This window comes from Dermacentor variabilis, chromosome 1 (genome assembly GCF_050947875.1).
Source record: "Dermacentor variabilis isolate Ectoservices chromosome 1, ASM5094787v1, whole genome shotgun sequence".
Taxonomy (NCBI): Eukaryota; Metazoa; Arthropoda; class Arachnida; order Ixodida; family Ixodidae; genus Dermacentor; species Dermacentor variabilis.
In genome coordinates this window covers 2,695,462-2,711,777 of record NC_134568.1, presented here as the reverse complement: position 1 = coordinate 2,711,777, position 16,316 = coordinate 2,695,462, and the positions used below count along the sequence as shown (strand labels likewise).

The window sequence follows — 16,316 nt, the reverse complement described above, 5'->3', positions numbered from 1 at the left end:
GCAAAATTATGTGCACTATGTACCTAACGATAGCAGCAGATATGAAATAAACAAAGGTCATAAAGGGGCAGGAAGGGACATAAAGGAGCAGGAAACATTCTGAGGTGTATTTTATGTGGAAGGTAACCGTCATTTGGAGCCCGCGTGAACTATCAGTGAAATTGTGCGTTGCTCGCTGTTCCACGTGGGAATAGTAGATGGGCCACTCCCGAAGAGAGCGCGTGTTGGCGCCTACGTTCGAAACGCAAGTCGCATGAGAAAAGATGCAAGCACATGTTTACAATCTTTTAAAAGTACCCCGATGGTTAAACAACGTACGCAGGAAATTAAACGAGGCGCGTCACGAACTAAAGACGAGGATGCAATTTTTTATGCTTGTTTTTCCCTTAAAGCATCAGAGGGCAAAAACAAATTTTATGATTTGCGTAACAAATGTGCTGCCAAGTTAGTGCATTATCTAATAACTGCGGCCGTGCGATTTGCTTGCAGCTGCCATGAAATCGGAAGCAAAACTTAAAATGTTGCTAGATTGTTTTTGTTGTGTCCTAGTGCTCTGTGACTGCTGTTTTCTTACCTCACGCTCTGTTGTAATTTAAAGCTGTGCAACGTTTACGTAATGCAATCGTTTATTTTGTTTTTCAACATCTTGAGGCTTTCATAATAGCTCGGCCTGCTTCTGCAAGCCGCTTCATCGTATATAAAGCAAGCAGCAGCGGCGTTGATGGAAGTGTGAGCGAAAACCATAAGTTGCCGCAGAAAGTTCGCCATGTCTTGCGATTATGCTAGCGGGCTGTCCGAATACGACAATAAAGGCATCTGCGGCCAGCCCAAGCATTTCGACGAGCTGTCACTGCTCGAAGACAAGATCGCGCGATTCGCTGACTGGATGCAGGCCTCCAAGCACATCGTAGTGATCACAGGCGCCGGCATTAGCACTTCGGCCGGGATCCCCGACTTCCGCGGTCCGCGTGGAGTCTGGACTCTGGAGCAGCAGGGTGAGAAGCCGCAGGTCAACATTTCGTTCGACGACGCGGTACCGACTTCGACGCACATGGCCCTGGTTGAGCTGGCGCGCAGCTCGCAGCTCAAGTTCCTCGTCAGCCAGAACGTCGACGGCCTGCACCTGAAGTCGGGCTTCCCGCCGGACATCCTCACGGACCTGCACGGAAACATGTTTCTAGACCGATGCAACCAGTGCGGTCGGCAGTTCGTGAGGACTACGGCGACCAAGTCGGTCGGCCAGAAGCCCACCCGCGAGTTGTGTCTCGTGCCCAAGAAGAAAGGTCGGATGTGTCGCGGTCACCTGCACGATTCCATCCTGGACAGGGAGCACGAGCTGCCCGAGGACGGGATCGTAGCGGCCGACCTGCACTGCAGAGGCGCAGACCTTATCCTGTGCCTCAGCTCAACGCTGGAGATCATGCCGTGCTGCGCGCTGCCCCTTCTGACCAGGAAGACGGAAGGCAAGATCGTCATCTGCAACCTGCTGCTGACGAAGATCGACAAGTCGGCCGACTTGATTCTGCGCGGCTACGTCATGGAAAAACTGACTAAGCGCTTGGATGGGAATCGCGATACCAGCCTACTCTGTCGCTTGTTACCCGACCAAAATCAAACGCGAAGCCCCTATGAAATATCCAAAGTTGAGACTGCCGGAGGCCAAGGCGCCTGCACCTCGCAAGTACAAAAATTAACCCCCGAGGAGCGAAAGTACCTCGCTGGACGACACGATTACGCGGAAAGCGATCAAAAAAGAACGTCGTCTGTCGTCCACCGATGCGACCGGTTTACAGACGACGTGCTAGAGACTCTAATCTTACGTTTTGCAGCTTAGCGACATCTCTTGTTAGTCGTGCAGGTGTCAGTTGTTTTCCGTATACATCGCGATTGTGATGTGAGATGAGGCGGTGTTCGGGACCACGGGCCCTATAACGTAAAACTATTCCGATATGTTTCTATTCCAATTTCCTGACGTCAAATTTGCGTAACCACCGACGCAAGCACCGGGCGGTCACCCGCAGGGTTGTCTGAACAGACCAATCAAACGCTCTCCTCGTTCATAGGAGGTCACTTTTGTTTACGTGAAAAACGAATAACATTGCCTACACTGAGCGGCTTGTCGTATCTAATTGGCTGACAAGAGGCGAGGAGAATCCTCAAGTGGAGAGGGATTCACTGGGGCAGAGCCAGTGCACTTAAAATCGATAACCGGATGAAGAGGGTGGTGCCGGCGTCTGCGATCGGTCGGCTTTCCCTTACTTAGCTTGTGGTGGCTGGTCGAAAATCGCGGCGGCATGCAACGGAAGCTTAAGAATGGCGCTAAAACTGACCCTCAGCAAAGAAGAGTTGGCAGAATGAGGTAGTAAACGTGCCGAAAGTGCTTGAAAACGTTACACGGTCACGCAAGAAGTTTTATTATACGCAAATACACCCATGCTCTCCGGAAGGTGCGAGTAGCCAGCGTCTCAGCGATCGGCGTCAGCCATCTTTTATTCCTTTCGGAACGGGGCAGCCTGCGGCTATTCCGAAAAAAATTCAGTTTTGTTCGGCATATTAATGCATCTTTATCGCGTACACGTCACTTTGACGCGGTGAAATTGTGCGGTTTTGTGACGTCGCGTGAGAGGCAGGTGAAGTGGGTGCAGCCCGAAAACTTTTACCAATAGCCGAGGGCTAATGGCGAAAAGGGGTCGAATCAGGAATAACTGTTTTTCTTTTTTCTGTCAAATCATGCATAATCAGTGTGTACACATCATATCAGATGACGAGGCATTGCGGTTTTCGTGACGTCGCGTGAAAGGCAGGTGAAGTGGGGTGTGGTCGAAAAAAGTTTTTGACCAATCGCGGAGGGCTGATAGCAGAATTGAAATAGAAAAGTGTGGAATAGTTTTACGTTATAGCGCCCCACCTCTGTTTATGCTGCTCCAAATGAACGCCTAGTTTATAACGTGCTCGTGTTATTTATAGCTCATTCCTACCTTGATATCTTGAACTTTTCATGTAATTTGCTGCCTATTGTGCATTGCATCTATTATCATTGTTTTGCCAAAACATACTATCCATGCAGAGCTAACAAATTATAAGCTTAATGGATTCATGTTTCATGATATTGAGTGATGAATCATTCTTCATTCTAAAAGAATGAAGTAGCCAAACTGTTGTGTAGCTGGGCACCATCCAATAATTACATGATTATTGATCGGAGCAGTTAGTGTGACACCTGTTTATACATCTTTCACTGATTATGTGCCTGGAATAGAAAATGTTGCAGTGTTTTCTGCAAAAATGTAAAGGCATTCATGTAAAATGCCTTTTGGACAAAATGTACAGTTAAACATTACGTTCATTTAAGTCCCCTGCTCATTCACTGCCGCATTTAGAGTAAACAAAACATTTTCTAGTGAAAGAAGCTGCATTTCAGCGTGTTTGTGGGTTCATACAACACATTCCATGTTGACCTGCAGAGTCATTTTGAAAATTTTTGCTAAATATCGGGTTCAGAAAAGTGCTCGCCATTGCGCTAGAAAAGCTGGACAATCGCCCCTTCACAGAAGAAAAAGTTCGAAACTGGCCCAGACGGGTTTCGGCATTCAAGGCCTTAAGGGCTCTGCTCAAGTTTGTAAAGGCTTGTGAATTGTGCGACCATCTTTGAATGTTGTAGAATGTAGCTAGAATGTAGCTTTTGCATTATTGTGTGAATTTTTCTAAAATTATTCTTTCTTTTTTCACCTTTTATTCCCTTTACCCCTTTCCCCAGTACAGGGTAGCCAGCCGGTACTTACCCTGGCTAACCTCCGTCTTTCCTTCCCTTTTGTCTCTCTCTTAGCTAAATATCATGCGTGTTGCTTGAGAATTTGTACTTTTTTTAAATAAAAATTATTGGTAGAAACTTTGCAGTGGAAGTAGTTTTCTATTATACTTTTGTCCAGTGTATTTTGTTACAAATTATTTGCTCCTGTAATAGCTTATGGGCATTTATATGACCCATTTATGTCAAGTTATTCATAAATGTGCATATATAAATATGTGTATACTGGTCTTGCTTCAGTGAATGACGGTTCATAATGCAGCATCTAGCTGAGAGTAAATGACCACGAAATTCCACTGGAGCCCACTGATACACTGCTTGTCAGGTGCCGGGGAAAGAAGCTGCTTCCAAAAAAAAATTAAATTGTGGGGTTTTACGTGCCAAAACCACTTTCTGACTATGAGTTACGCCGTAGTGGAGGACTCCGGAAATTTTGACCACCTGGGGTTCTTCGACGTGCACCTAAATATAAGTACACGGGTGTTTTCGCATTTCGCCCCCATCGAAATGCAGCCGCCGTAGCCGGGATTCGATCCCGCGACCTCGTGCTCAGCAGCCCAACACCACAGCCACTGAGCAACCACGGCGGGGTGTGCTTCCAAGAGTCAAATTAAGAACAATACATGTTGAAGAAGTGGAGCGAAAGAAAGGACAGAATGAATAGAAAGCACTGCTTGTGAGAGGTTGCCTTATGGAACGAGGTGATGCACATGGTCCAGTGGATAAAGGAACAGCAGAAGGGTTGAATATGTTGACAAATGCCCACTTTGTCGACGCACTATCCAGGACAGCTAGGCAACCTTGTGGTAGTTGCTGCATGAAAACTCAACCCTTGTGAAGCAATGCATTTTTTATATCCCCATTATGACCTGCTCTTCACTTATGAAGAAATGGAATCCTCATGACCCTGTCCGATGCCATCTGACTTCACACCATGCCTCCGAATTTTCTAATATTGTGCCACCTCATCTAACCATTTATTACACTCTACTGTGTTCTCCAACTATTGGCACCCATTCTGCTACTGTAATAGATACTGGTTACCTGTTCCATGCACATGACCTGCCTAGCCACTCCTTCAATAAACAGTTACATGTGGGGTACTTGGTTAATGATCATAAATGTGCAGTTAATTGAAGTGCCTAGATCTAAGAGAACACGAAGGAAACTTAATCAGTGTGTGTGAGTGATTTCGTTTTTTCGTGTGTGTCCTATTAGAACTGTGCAGTGCAACTTCATATCAATGATTCACTTCCTCTTAATTCCAACTAGAACATAATTCACCCATGTTTGCTCTCTCATCCATGCTGCCTTCTTTAGTTTATTATCTTCGTGTTAATCACTTTCTGTTCCATCGCCCACAGCGCCATCATTAGCTTCCTTAAAGTTTCTTAGTTATCATAGCTTGCTAGGGCGGTGCAACACAACTTGGCAGTGACTGCAGTAATGGCCTTATGGCAGACCATCAGCCTCATACGGGATAGGCACGGGGTTCGAATACTGGCACCACCAAAAAACACACTGGGTTTTCTCATGGGCTTTGTGCCCTTGTGCTTGGCTGCTTCTAGTGGTTCTCGTTTAAAAAAAGGGTCCTTTAGAAATTGTTTGGCGGGTCATCTGGCAACCCTTCTCCATCCAGCCTTCTAGTAGGGCATTCACCATGGGTGTGGCAGGAAAACTAGATCCCCCGTAGATCATGGAATGCAAAGCCACAATGATCATCATTATCAGGCAGACTAGATCCTCCCGTAGATCATGCAATGCAATGCCACAATGATCATCATCATGACACCTGTGTTGCTGCCGGGGACATAGTGGTAAAATATGTATAGGCATGCTCCGGACCAGGTGCTCAGTCAGCAGAGGACCTCTATGCTTGAAACGACAAAATAGCCGAATGACGTCTCATTCTTGTTCAGGAGCCTTTGTCCATGTCCCAACTCAAAGCAGGAACCCACTGCAGCTGTCGTGCCGCAGACATGGTGTTGTGCCACAATTTCAGCCTTGCAAATAGAAGGATCTTGTGTTTGATCGCGAGCTGCCACCATGTATTCTTTTGTGTTGCTGAATAATCTTCGTGATGCATGCAGGCGTCAGATTTTTGTTGTAGCCAGTCATGCAACATATTCATGTTAACGTGTAGGATTCATACTGTGTATACTCTGTTTCTTTTAATGCAATTAGCATTCTTAGTCTTATGTTCCCCTCTTTGACGTGCTGCTGCTGTCTCCTATCAGGCCCTTGAAATGTCGCTCTTGCTGGCGAAACAACAGCACATGTGCAGGGTCACACAATGCGAAACTACAGCTGCACACTGCCCCCACTATGATGCCCATGCAGAGGTGTGCTAATCCCCTTACAAGAGCCTCAAAATGAACCCTTTTGCTGTGATACCGATCGGGCTAAAATACCACCCAATGTAGAGAAACCCAGTGCCTTTACAGATCAGATTGGGGATATATGACTTGCAGAACATAAGTACAATGGGCAAGAAAATGTCCTGGCAGTCTTGTACATCACCCCACATGCCTCTCAAGCACCAAATCGGCAACTAATTTCCTGAAGTTTAACTTAGTACACTTTGATCTCTCTTGCCCTAGTATGATAATACTGCTGATAAGAAGATGCTAATGATTATAGCAGGGGACTTTAATGTCAGTGTATCTAGATCCGCACATGCCTGGTTTCCCAAAACTTGAGAGAAGAATTCGGTGTTGAAAGGGCCTTCAAAGACTTAATACCCAGGGTGGGAACATGAGGGGTCGTCTACCATGTGTTGGTTAGGGCTTACTGACATCAAAGCACTTAAATACGTATACTTAACCACCCACAGAACTCTATTTGGTGACGAACCCTGTGGGGAAACTTGGCTCGCGCGCCCCCTGATGTTCTTTCTCCCGCGTGGCTCTCGTATCTCCTGTAATCCAGCTTCTCCCCGTAGCTAAGCGCCGGCGGTGGTTGGTGTGGTTGCAACATATTACCAGAAATGACGCGAGTGTTGCGCTGCAAACGCCGCCCAACGGCAAACGCCGACCAACGGCGTGGACTTTGTGGCCGACGCCAGTTTCTCACTGTGTTTGGCTTGGTCCGCCTCGGCTCGCAGTACAAAGTGCGCACGTTACCGTATACATGCGGTATACACTCCTCACCGTCTAGTATGCCGTACGAAAAGTCTCTCCATACCGCAAAGTGCGCGCATGTGCCTTCAGCAGCCGGCACGGTATTAAAGAGATTTAACGGCGCCAAGTTACCGTATGGTAAGTGCGGTAGTACGTTGTTGTTGGACCAAGTGTCACAAGATGTCGCTACCGCCTTTGTGACTGGCGTCCACGTTTGCCGCAACTCGGCACTTCCGTAAAGAGTAATACGTGCATGAACAAGTTTACCAAAATGAATATTTCACACTCATCACATAAGTCTTGTATTCCGAAAGGCTTGAATATTAACCATTATCATCATTATCACGTTACCGTAGGCATCGAGTCAAACACGCAGCTAAAATGTGTTCGGTCATCGCAGTAGGTTAGTACGGAACTGCAATACTGTACAGTATATCGTGCTTACTGTACGGTAACACGGTACTGCTGAAACTCTCTATTAGCGTACCTGCGTAGCCGCGTCGGTAGTGCTTGGCGGCCAACAGGAAGACTTGAGCGCCAGCTCATCTCGTAGGTGCGGCGACTTGAGACGCAACGATGGGAAGCACGAAGTTCAGCACCTCGATTGAGAGCGCTCGATGTGGTTCCTTCCAGATGGACGCGGACGTACTTGCGCTTGCGGGTTGTCGACGTGAGCTTCAGTCTGCGGCTGCGCCCTAGGTCTGGCCGTCTGCCTGTGGCTGCGCTCGTCATCTCTGTGTGGACGGCGGACCGGGCGGGCACGTGTCCACTGCGCTACAGTTGAATACAGCAGACACACTGGAAGAAACTGTGAGAGAATGGAGCAATCATAGTACGGTAAATTAGAAGTCATGTTTTATCGTGACTGCTTCTGAAACTGATGCAGGAGGTACTCGTTTCGTATAGATGGTCGCGTGGACCGAGCGACTAGAGTTCAGACATGGTGTATAAGTGACTGACTGAGCAAAACAGCAGTTGTGGGAACAAGTAAACGCGATACGTGGTTTGGGTGAACGAAAAGTGGCACGTGTGCTCCCTTCAAATAATTGTGTTCAAGCATTTTGCAAAATTGATCGCGTTATTGTACGTTTCGTGCGCTGCCAAAGTTCTGCGGTAAGTTCTGCACTAGGCTGCAGGGATACATTTTCTCGGAAGATGCAATTGCTTTCAATTGTCATTGCAACAAACCTCGACGTCAACCTCATAAATGTAGAGTGATGAGTTCACAGCGAGCCGCCACGATCCGATCGACGACGACGACGAAGTTGAGCCTCCGCATCCTCAGCGCGTGCTCGAGCCAGGTAGCACGCGAGAGAAAACATCCGGGCATCTCGGCAGCAGCGAAACAAGTCGGTAGTCCGTTCGTTGGAGTGACGGCTCAAGAAAGATGCGATACAAATTTTGCCCCACTCTTTCGCACAAGTAGTTCTGTCTCCGAAAGAAAAAAAATGTTGTAGAAAAGCTTACCATGCTCATTTACCTAAATAATGGCGTTTAGCGTACCAAAAACACGATCCGATTATGAGACGCGCCGTAGTGGGGGACTCCGGATTAATTTTGACCACGTGAGCTTCTTTACCGCGCATTCAGTGCACGACGACGCCAAAGCCACTACGTCACCACGGCGGGTCGGCTCATTTAGTTCTAGTACCCCATGCGTCGATGGCTAAATGTTTTATAGCTCTTCCTGGTCTTGAGGCTGCTAAGCTGATGTATACTTTCGCAATGGTCAGAGGAAAATGACGGCGTCTGGCACATGACACCCGAGCCGACCCTGCTTGACAAACACTATCTCCGACTAAGGGCAAATAATGTTCAACGCAAAGAATCGCTTACCAAACTGCGTCGCCTCGCAGCCGCCGACGAACGCGAAGTGCTGGCAGCAATACACGCCTCAATGGCTCGAGGGTGCCCGCGCACCGACCTGCGCGTGCCAGAAACATTGGGAATAAAGAAAAGGTAGTCAGGTGATTTGAATGTCGTAGTCCTTACAGTGCACGTGCCATTAGCACAAGGGCACCCATGCACAGCCCTGCAAGTTTCATGCAAATTCGAACAAATGGTGGCCACGTGATCTGAGATTTTGTAGGTGTGGTGCTGTTGAAATTGTGAAGCGAGCGGCAGACCGAACGTTCGCATCGGGACCGGAATGTGGCTCCCCGCGGCCGGCACCATTCGCCGCGTCGGGACGGCGAGTGCTGAGTGTCGGGAAATAAAATGATATAACCGTTCAGCTGTGCCAAGGAAAGTTCTGCGGCCACTTGCGTGAAGAAGCTTGCGCGTGAATAATATCAAGCACGAGTACTGAATGCGAATGACATCAGATTGGGAAAAGCACAAAACGATGAAATGTCCTTTTTTGTTTTGTTTCTATTCTTAGCGCACATTTCATTTAGGCTACCTCCTGCCGTACGCTTTGTGGCCGACTCCCTTTGTGCGAACTCGCCATAAATGCGGATGATTATCATAATCATATTGCTTCAAGGGTTCTCTGCCTTGTGATGGCTTTACCAGTGCTCTCAGAAGGTATTTTCGTGATTGGTTGGAACAATAAATATTGGATCTTTTTGAGATTTATTCGCGTGTTCGTCTCTGTAGGGATGGCAGCAAACATACGCACATTTAGCGAATCAGGCGGCAGATGAAAACTTCGCGAATTGCTCACATGACCACCACTCTCGGTTGTGCGCCCGGTTCCGTTCGAGTGCTCGTGGTATTTGACAGACAGAGATCAAGACCAGCTTGTCAACCATTGTCAGGCACCGTGCCACAGCGGGTGGGCCATATAAATGCACACGTATTTACGACAGCTAAAATTACGTGTGTAAAATATGCGACCGACATTGTTTTGTGTTTAGTTCTGAACCTCTCGCAGAATAACCTTGCTTGCATTTTTGTAATATCGCATTCATTTCTCGGAAGGTCATATGATGCTAAACAACCTTGAGGATCCAGTGACGATTTGATTCCTTAACAGTTTTCCGAAAACAGCAGTTGTTAACGTTGGATGAGGAGGAAATAAAAGGAGAAAAGGCAGGGGCGTTAATTAGAGAAACGTTTGGTTAGCTCCCAAACGCTGGTGACGGAAAAAGGGGGGCGAATAGAAAGATGAGAGAGGGAGGAAGGAAAGGCGCGGTGAATTTGCGCGCGCGCGAAGGGCACCACTAAGCCAAAGGCGTTCATACAGGCCAGTCGCCCTCAACAACCACAAAAGCGCCTTCCCAGCCTTGCGGGCCAACGAGACATGGGGACGGTATTGATGTAAGGCCTACACGGACGGCAGCCCACGGTCTAAAGGTACGTCCACACTAGCCTCAAAAACGCGCGCGACACGCCGCGCGCAGCGAGCGGTGCTGTCGCGCGCGTCAAGATTCACGAAAAGCGGCAGCAACGTGCGGCAAACGCGCGAATGGGTGCGAGACCCATTTTTTCCCGGCAGACGCAAAACGAGCACCAATAAGAAGCGAGCCGCGCTGTTGTGGCGCCACCTGTCTCATATGCACAGAACCATAATCAGTGGGCTCCGAGATTTAACAGTGACGCGCACGTCGTAAAACCTCAGAGGCCATTTCCAGTCAAGGGGGCTGTTTTTGTTAAGCCTTCCACACCGCCACCGAGACGTCGACGAAGAAGTCGCCTCGCAATCGAGGCGTTTTTGGAAACCGTTCGCGAATATGCATGCGTCCATGACAAATCGAACGTCGATTTTAAGGACAAGGAGCTTCGCGCCAACCTCTGGCACATTATTGGGCAGCAGTTTGGCATGACAGGTGAGTAAAGGTGAAGGCGGGGAAGCAGAGTGTGCGCCTGGCCCTCAGTGTCCCTGTACTGCCATATAGAGTGCACCCAAAACTTTCTCGGTCGCTTTCTGGCACGTCGGCGTCGCACAAGTAAAGAACAAATAAGTATTATAGTGTTCACAGCCATCAGTAGCTCCTCGTCCGTATCCGACATGCCTGAGGGTGGCCGGCAGCGGCGCAAAAAAACACAGACACTTCCGATGGAACGCAAAATTGGCAGAACGGAGAGCGCATCGTCACGAGAAGTATCGAATGGAACGAGACAACGCGGGACTCCACGACCGTTGCCGCATGCCGCAAAACGCGACTGTGGGCTTGCCCGCGCGCGTCTGCCGCGCGAGCGCTTGCCGCGTGCATGGTGTCGCGCGCGTTTTTGTCGCTAGTGTGGACCTACCTTAATTGTCGCAATGCGTTGGAGCTTTGTCTTTGCGACTGAAATCGAGGACAGTGGCAAAATAAATGCTCGGATATTCTCTTCGCTGCCAGCGACGTCACACGCAGCACTGATGGTCTAGGGTGCCTCAATGCGCTGGCATCGAGGCACCCTACGTCGGCCATAGAAAATGCACCGTGTAAGCATTCGTGAAGGCCACTGCCAACCACAGCTGGCACAGAAGCGACGCCTCACGTCGATTAAGCCCGGGTTGAAGTCCGAGTTGGAGGGAAGTGTTCAGTTCATGGGACCTGGGGCGTCTTATATTTGGGGTGTTCCACTCTGCTAAAGAAAGCGTGCGTGCCAGGTGATGAAGCTGCTTTGCAGTATCTGTCCTGGAAAGAGAAATGGAAATTCTGTGTTCTTGATGTAACATGGAACTGCTCGATACGTTTAGAGACTCGCTCACTATGTTGAAAAAAAAACATGGTATAGTTCAGGGAAACTCCACTGCGACTCAAGGAAATCCTGAGAACTTGTGGAGAAAGCTAAGACACCTAAGACGCTCCCGCTCAAAATGAGCTTCGCGCATACAATCAGATCAGAAAACAATCGCAAACCATGACAATCGAAACAAGCGCGAACGAGACGAAAGCAAGCAAAAAAAAAAAAAAAAACGAGCGTGAGCGAGAGCTGACGCGAACAGAGGATAGTACGAAAGGAGCGGTGCGGCTGAGACCTGTTACGAGCACGCATCGAGCAGTTGGGCTATCGCGTATTACAGCAGTATCCCGCGTGCACGTTACTGAAGGGGCCGCTCTCATTCGTGTCCGCCGTTCATGGCTCGCTTCTTTCATATCCCGCTCCGCGTTCGCTCTTTCATCTCTCGTAGTGCTCGTTCGCACGGTTACGCCACCGACTACGCCGACGCTCGCCGCAGGAAAATCTCCACTCATTGTTCAATACGGCAAACGTGCCTGTAAGCGGCGAGCTGTCGGTGTCTGCTTCCGCTGATCGCGAGCTGCCTACGCGTTGACCTGGTGGTTGCCGAGTGAAACAGGGAGCGGAGTTAGTTCCTTCGAATCTGGTGTCGGTGGCTTGCGGGCACTTGACCACGCGGCTCTTTTCATATTTGCCTACATGTGATGCGCTGACAACACCGTTATGTCTCAAACGTATGCATATTGGGACAGCTCGGCTAAGGCTAGTTTGGACACCTTGCATGTCAAAACAGGAAAAAGGGAGATGGATCAATTTTCACCCGCTATTGGCGTAGTGACTATGGCGTTGCGCTGCTAAGACCGAGGACGCCACAACAAATCCGGCCACGACTGCGGCATCTTGATATGGGCGAAATGCAAGAACACCCGTGTACCGTGCACTACGTGCATGCTAGAGAAGCACAGGTGATGGAAATCAATAGCATGGCGTGCCCTATATTCTTCTCGTGGCTTTGGCTCGTAAAACCCCTGGATGTATTTGAAATTTAAGAATCAACGTCGTCCGTCTGAGCTTGCTTCTCCAATATTCTATGCTGCCGAAAGGCAGTCTACTATCTCTCCAAAACCGTGACATTTCTGCACTTGCGAGCGGATCCATGCGAGTACATGTTCAGCATAGCTATATACACTATGCTATACACTATGCCTTACTATACTATTCTATACTATGCTATACTATACGTACACTATACTGTTAGTAGGGAAAGGAACTGGTAAATCGAACTGCTACGTAAAGCTAACAAACTCCTGACGCTTCCGCAGCTGGACCTTCGAATTCGTCGCAATGAGCTAGATCTGCTTGACATGCAATCTCGCAAAGTGCCGCTGACAGGCAAATATTCAAACGGCATGGTTTCCTTTTCCTGTCATGTTTACCTACATAAATTTCCAGCGCTCGTGAGCATAAGATATGCAATACAATGAATCGATAACTTAACGGATGAAAAGTTTCTATTAGTTCCATTAAAGCCTTGGTTCAAGTTACGTGAAACACCCTGTATATCGAAAGCGAAGGGAATCAAACGCAATAGCAAGCCGTCTGTTGCATTTAGTCCGTACAAGTTGAGGTTTGTTAAAGAGTATTGGGTTTTCAGTTTGTACATTTGTTCGGTTTCTATATCTGCCGCTCTGAAACAGGCCCCATAACAATTAGTGGTAGAGGCGGCGCTTTATCTTAACCAAGCGGCAACATTTCCCTACCGCGGAGCAAATGGGAGTCGGAGCTATTTTTTCGCGACATGCCGCTCGCTGCAGTTTGGGGACAGCAATGAGGAGATGCCCTATTATCCACGTGAATGAACGCTGCAAGGAAATATACTCCCCCTTCACAGCATCGCTGATCACAGCAGCACTGATTCGATACGATAGCCAATCACTTCCTTGCCGCGGCGGCAAAGACGCCCGCAATTGTGTCCACGTCAATGCTGCCGCGCTCTGCCGCCGCCTTCGTCAATGTGCGTGCATTTTTCTCTCGTGTGGACGTACCGTACGCCTGGTAGAACGACCAACGTTTCACTGCAATCGACAGTAATTGATAGCTGAAAATTGATTTTCTCGTGTCTGCCCAGCCGTTACATTCAGGTTTTATCTTTACATTTTGATGACAAAGCATGCAATGGCTCATTGAGTGAAAAATCAGGTGTTCGCTAAACAGCACCTAAATTCCCATTGGCTGCGACGCCATGTCACGTGCGCGCGTCGACAGAGCAAAGGGGGTGAAAGGGTACGCGTGCTGTGGCGCTGGCGCACCAGGTGTCGCGTGAGAGGAGAGGGAATCGCAGCGACTCCACGTCACCCTGGATTATCCGCGCCCGTATTATCCGCGCGTTCTTTGTACCTTCAAGCTCTCGCCTATGTTCCTACTTCGCCTCGGTAATCGCTATAAAGCGATTATAGCATTAAAAATCAGAATACATTAGAAAGAAAAAAAAATATTGGCGATAGGAAGTTTCGAACCTACGGCTTAGATAGCAGGCCTGTACAATCTGCTTTTTGACATCATTTCTACTTGGATCGAAATTTCCGAGCCCAGCATGACGGAAACAGTGACGTCAAAATCTCAGCATCTTACTCATTAGAATTTATGGCAGTCGGGCAAGGTGGCATGACGTGACGGATCGAAGTGTACCGGCCTTGTGCTATCTAGGCCAAGCGTCTCAACGCGCTCGCTTGCCCAAGAGGAGTTAATAACTCGAAGGACTGTTCAGCGGCGTTCAATCGTACATTAATGCTTTCGCATTCACAACTCGATCATTAAAAAGCGTAGGTGTCCTCGGACTTTATTGAGCGCGAACACGGGAGCCCGTAGTATTCGGTACTGTCAGCGCACTCTAACGGTGGCGACTAAAAGCTTTGCGCATGCTCAGTCGGTGCTCTCAGCATGCGCAAAAGTGGCGCTGCGATCGTTCAGGTGCCATGGGAAAGATGGGAAGTGCACAGATTTGTCTGATCTTCGTGCTTGTGGCTTCGGACGTCGTTGCGACTTCGCTTATTACGCTTTATCGGCCTTCATTGTAAATTTCACAGCAATCAGTACTTTTCCAAGCACACAAGACTCCGCAAACACACGCAGTCACTAATAATTGCAGCGGTTGAGCCTGTCGAGGTGGCGAAATGGAAACACACCAAGCATCTCAACGCGCTGACTTGCCCGCGAGAAATTTGTAAGGGCGGTATACGGCTCTTGTCGGCGCATGCGTCAATGACGTAAATGCTTCAATATTGGTCTTCTGTACTAGAGGTCCTGTGTTCGAATCCTGCCGTCGGGCAATTTTAATAATGTTTCTTTAATTACGTATTACACGACTTTGTTCAAAATTATGAGTTTACAAAATCCCCGAAGCCTTTTGAAGGCAGGACGACAAAGCTTTAGGCAAATTCATGTACTTTCCATAATTTCCCATGCTGACTGAAGCGCCCCATAGCAGCCCTCATAGTCACAAGTGCCAGAGTTCCTTCAGGTAAATATTCTCTGAAACTTTATACTGAAATCGACGCGCTTAGACGTTTGCGCTCAATAGGAGGAACGTATATATCCTCACTTTCGGGGAAAACGCGTGCGATATGCCGCAGGCGGCAGCACGCGCCAGCGCTGGCATGGCCATACTTGCGGGCGTATTTGCCGCCGTGGTAAGGAAGCGATTCGCTATCAACTGCAATCACTGCGGCTGAGATCAGCGATACCGATACAAGGGGGGTGTAGTTCCTCGCTGCGTTTGGCCATGCGAATCAATCGGCTGGTCATCATCGGTATCCCCGATCGGTGGTGAGCGGAATCCCGCAACAAATAGCTCTGACACCCATTCGCTCTGCCGCAGGACAATGCTGCCGCGAGCCTGTTTTCGCGGCGCGCCTTTTTTCCGTTAGTGTCGACGCACCCTTACACCGAAAATGACGGCCACATCCTTCAAGTATGCTTCACCGTCGTACGAGGGACGACGAATTTTGTCCACCAGCGCACAGCCAGCGGCCTTTCAACTCGTGCCCTAACGGCAATGTGCCACTGGATGCTGCTTGCTCAAACCACTGCGCCATCGTTTGCAACATGTGCTTCGTAATTTATAGGCGGTTTTACACCACGCTCACGCACTTTGCAAGTGGTTGCGTCAGTGCATCTATATAACAACTACAAACACTCAATGAAGATGGTTGTGTGAGATTGTTGGTTGGTCATCATGCAATGGCATGAGGTGTAGCGCAGCAAGAACAAGGACCGCATGAAGACATGAAATACAAACACTTGTGTCGACGTTTCGTTTCTTCTTATGTACTCGTTTTAGCCACGCAACGCTTCATATGACATTCAAAATCAGTGGATACTTTGTCGCATGAGGGCGACATTGCGTGCATCACGATGTTGTTTTTGAGAAGAAGGTTGGGGGGGGGGGGGGGGTGTTGCTGGCTGTGCGGATCGTGGCGAGCATTTTTTTTCTTTTTTTAGCATTTGATCTAGTTTGACTGTCATTGTGTTACCCAATGAGTTTCTTTTTATTCTTTGCCCGAAAGTGAGCTGACTTCCATTGTGGTCACAATTGGGCCTTCTCTTCCAAGTTCACCAAATATCTTGGCACGATATGTATGTGAGGTTTGCTAACGCATTGCAAATGCGTTAGCAAACCTCACACTCAACCTCAACCTCAACTCCTTTTTGCTAACGCAAAAAGGAGTTCGTTCTAGAAATTGTGGTGTGACATCTTTATTTCAGGGCGAATGTCG

At 48.5% G+C, this 16,316-nt stretch overlaps 1 protein-coding gene across 1 annotated transcript in view; it reads right to left on the bottom strand.

The window, feature by feature from the left end:
- Nucleotides 1-630: 630 nt before the first annotated feature.
- LOC142574900 (uncharacterized) overlaps nucleotides 631-16,316 on the bottom strand; it is a 25,452-nt gene continuing 9,766 nt past the window's right edge. Inside the window, exons 4-6 of the mRNA XM_075683898.1 lie at nucleotides 8,764-8,851; nucleotides 7,415-7,701; nucleotides 631-1,159 (exon numbers count right to left, since the gene is read on the bottom strand). Of these exons, the coding sequence (XP_075540013.1) occupies nucleotides 778-1,159; nucleotides 7,415-7,701; nucleotides 8,764-8,851 (757 nt within the window). The 3' untranslated portion in view covers nucleotides 631-777. The remainder of the gene's footprint in view (nucleotides 1,160-7,414; nucleotides 7,702-8,763; nucleotides 8,852-16,316) is intronic.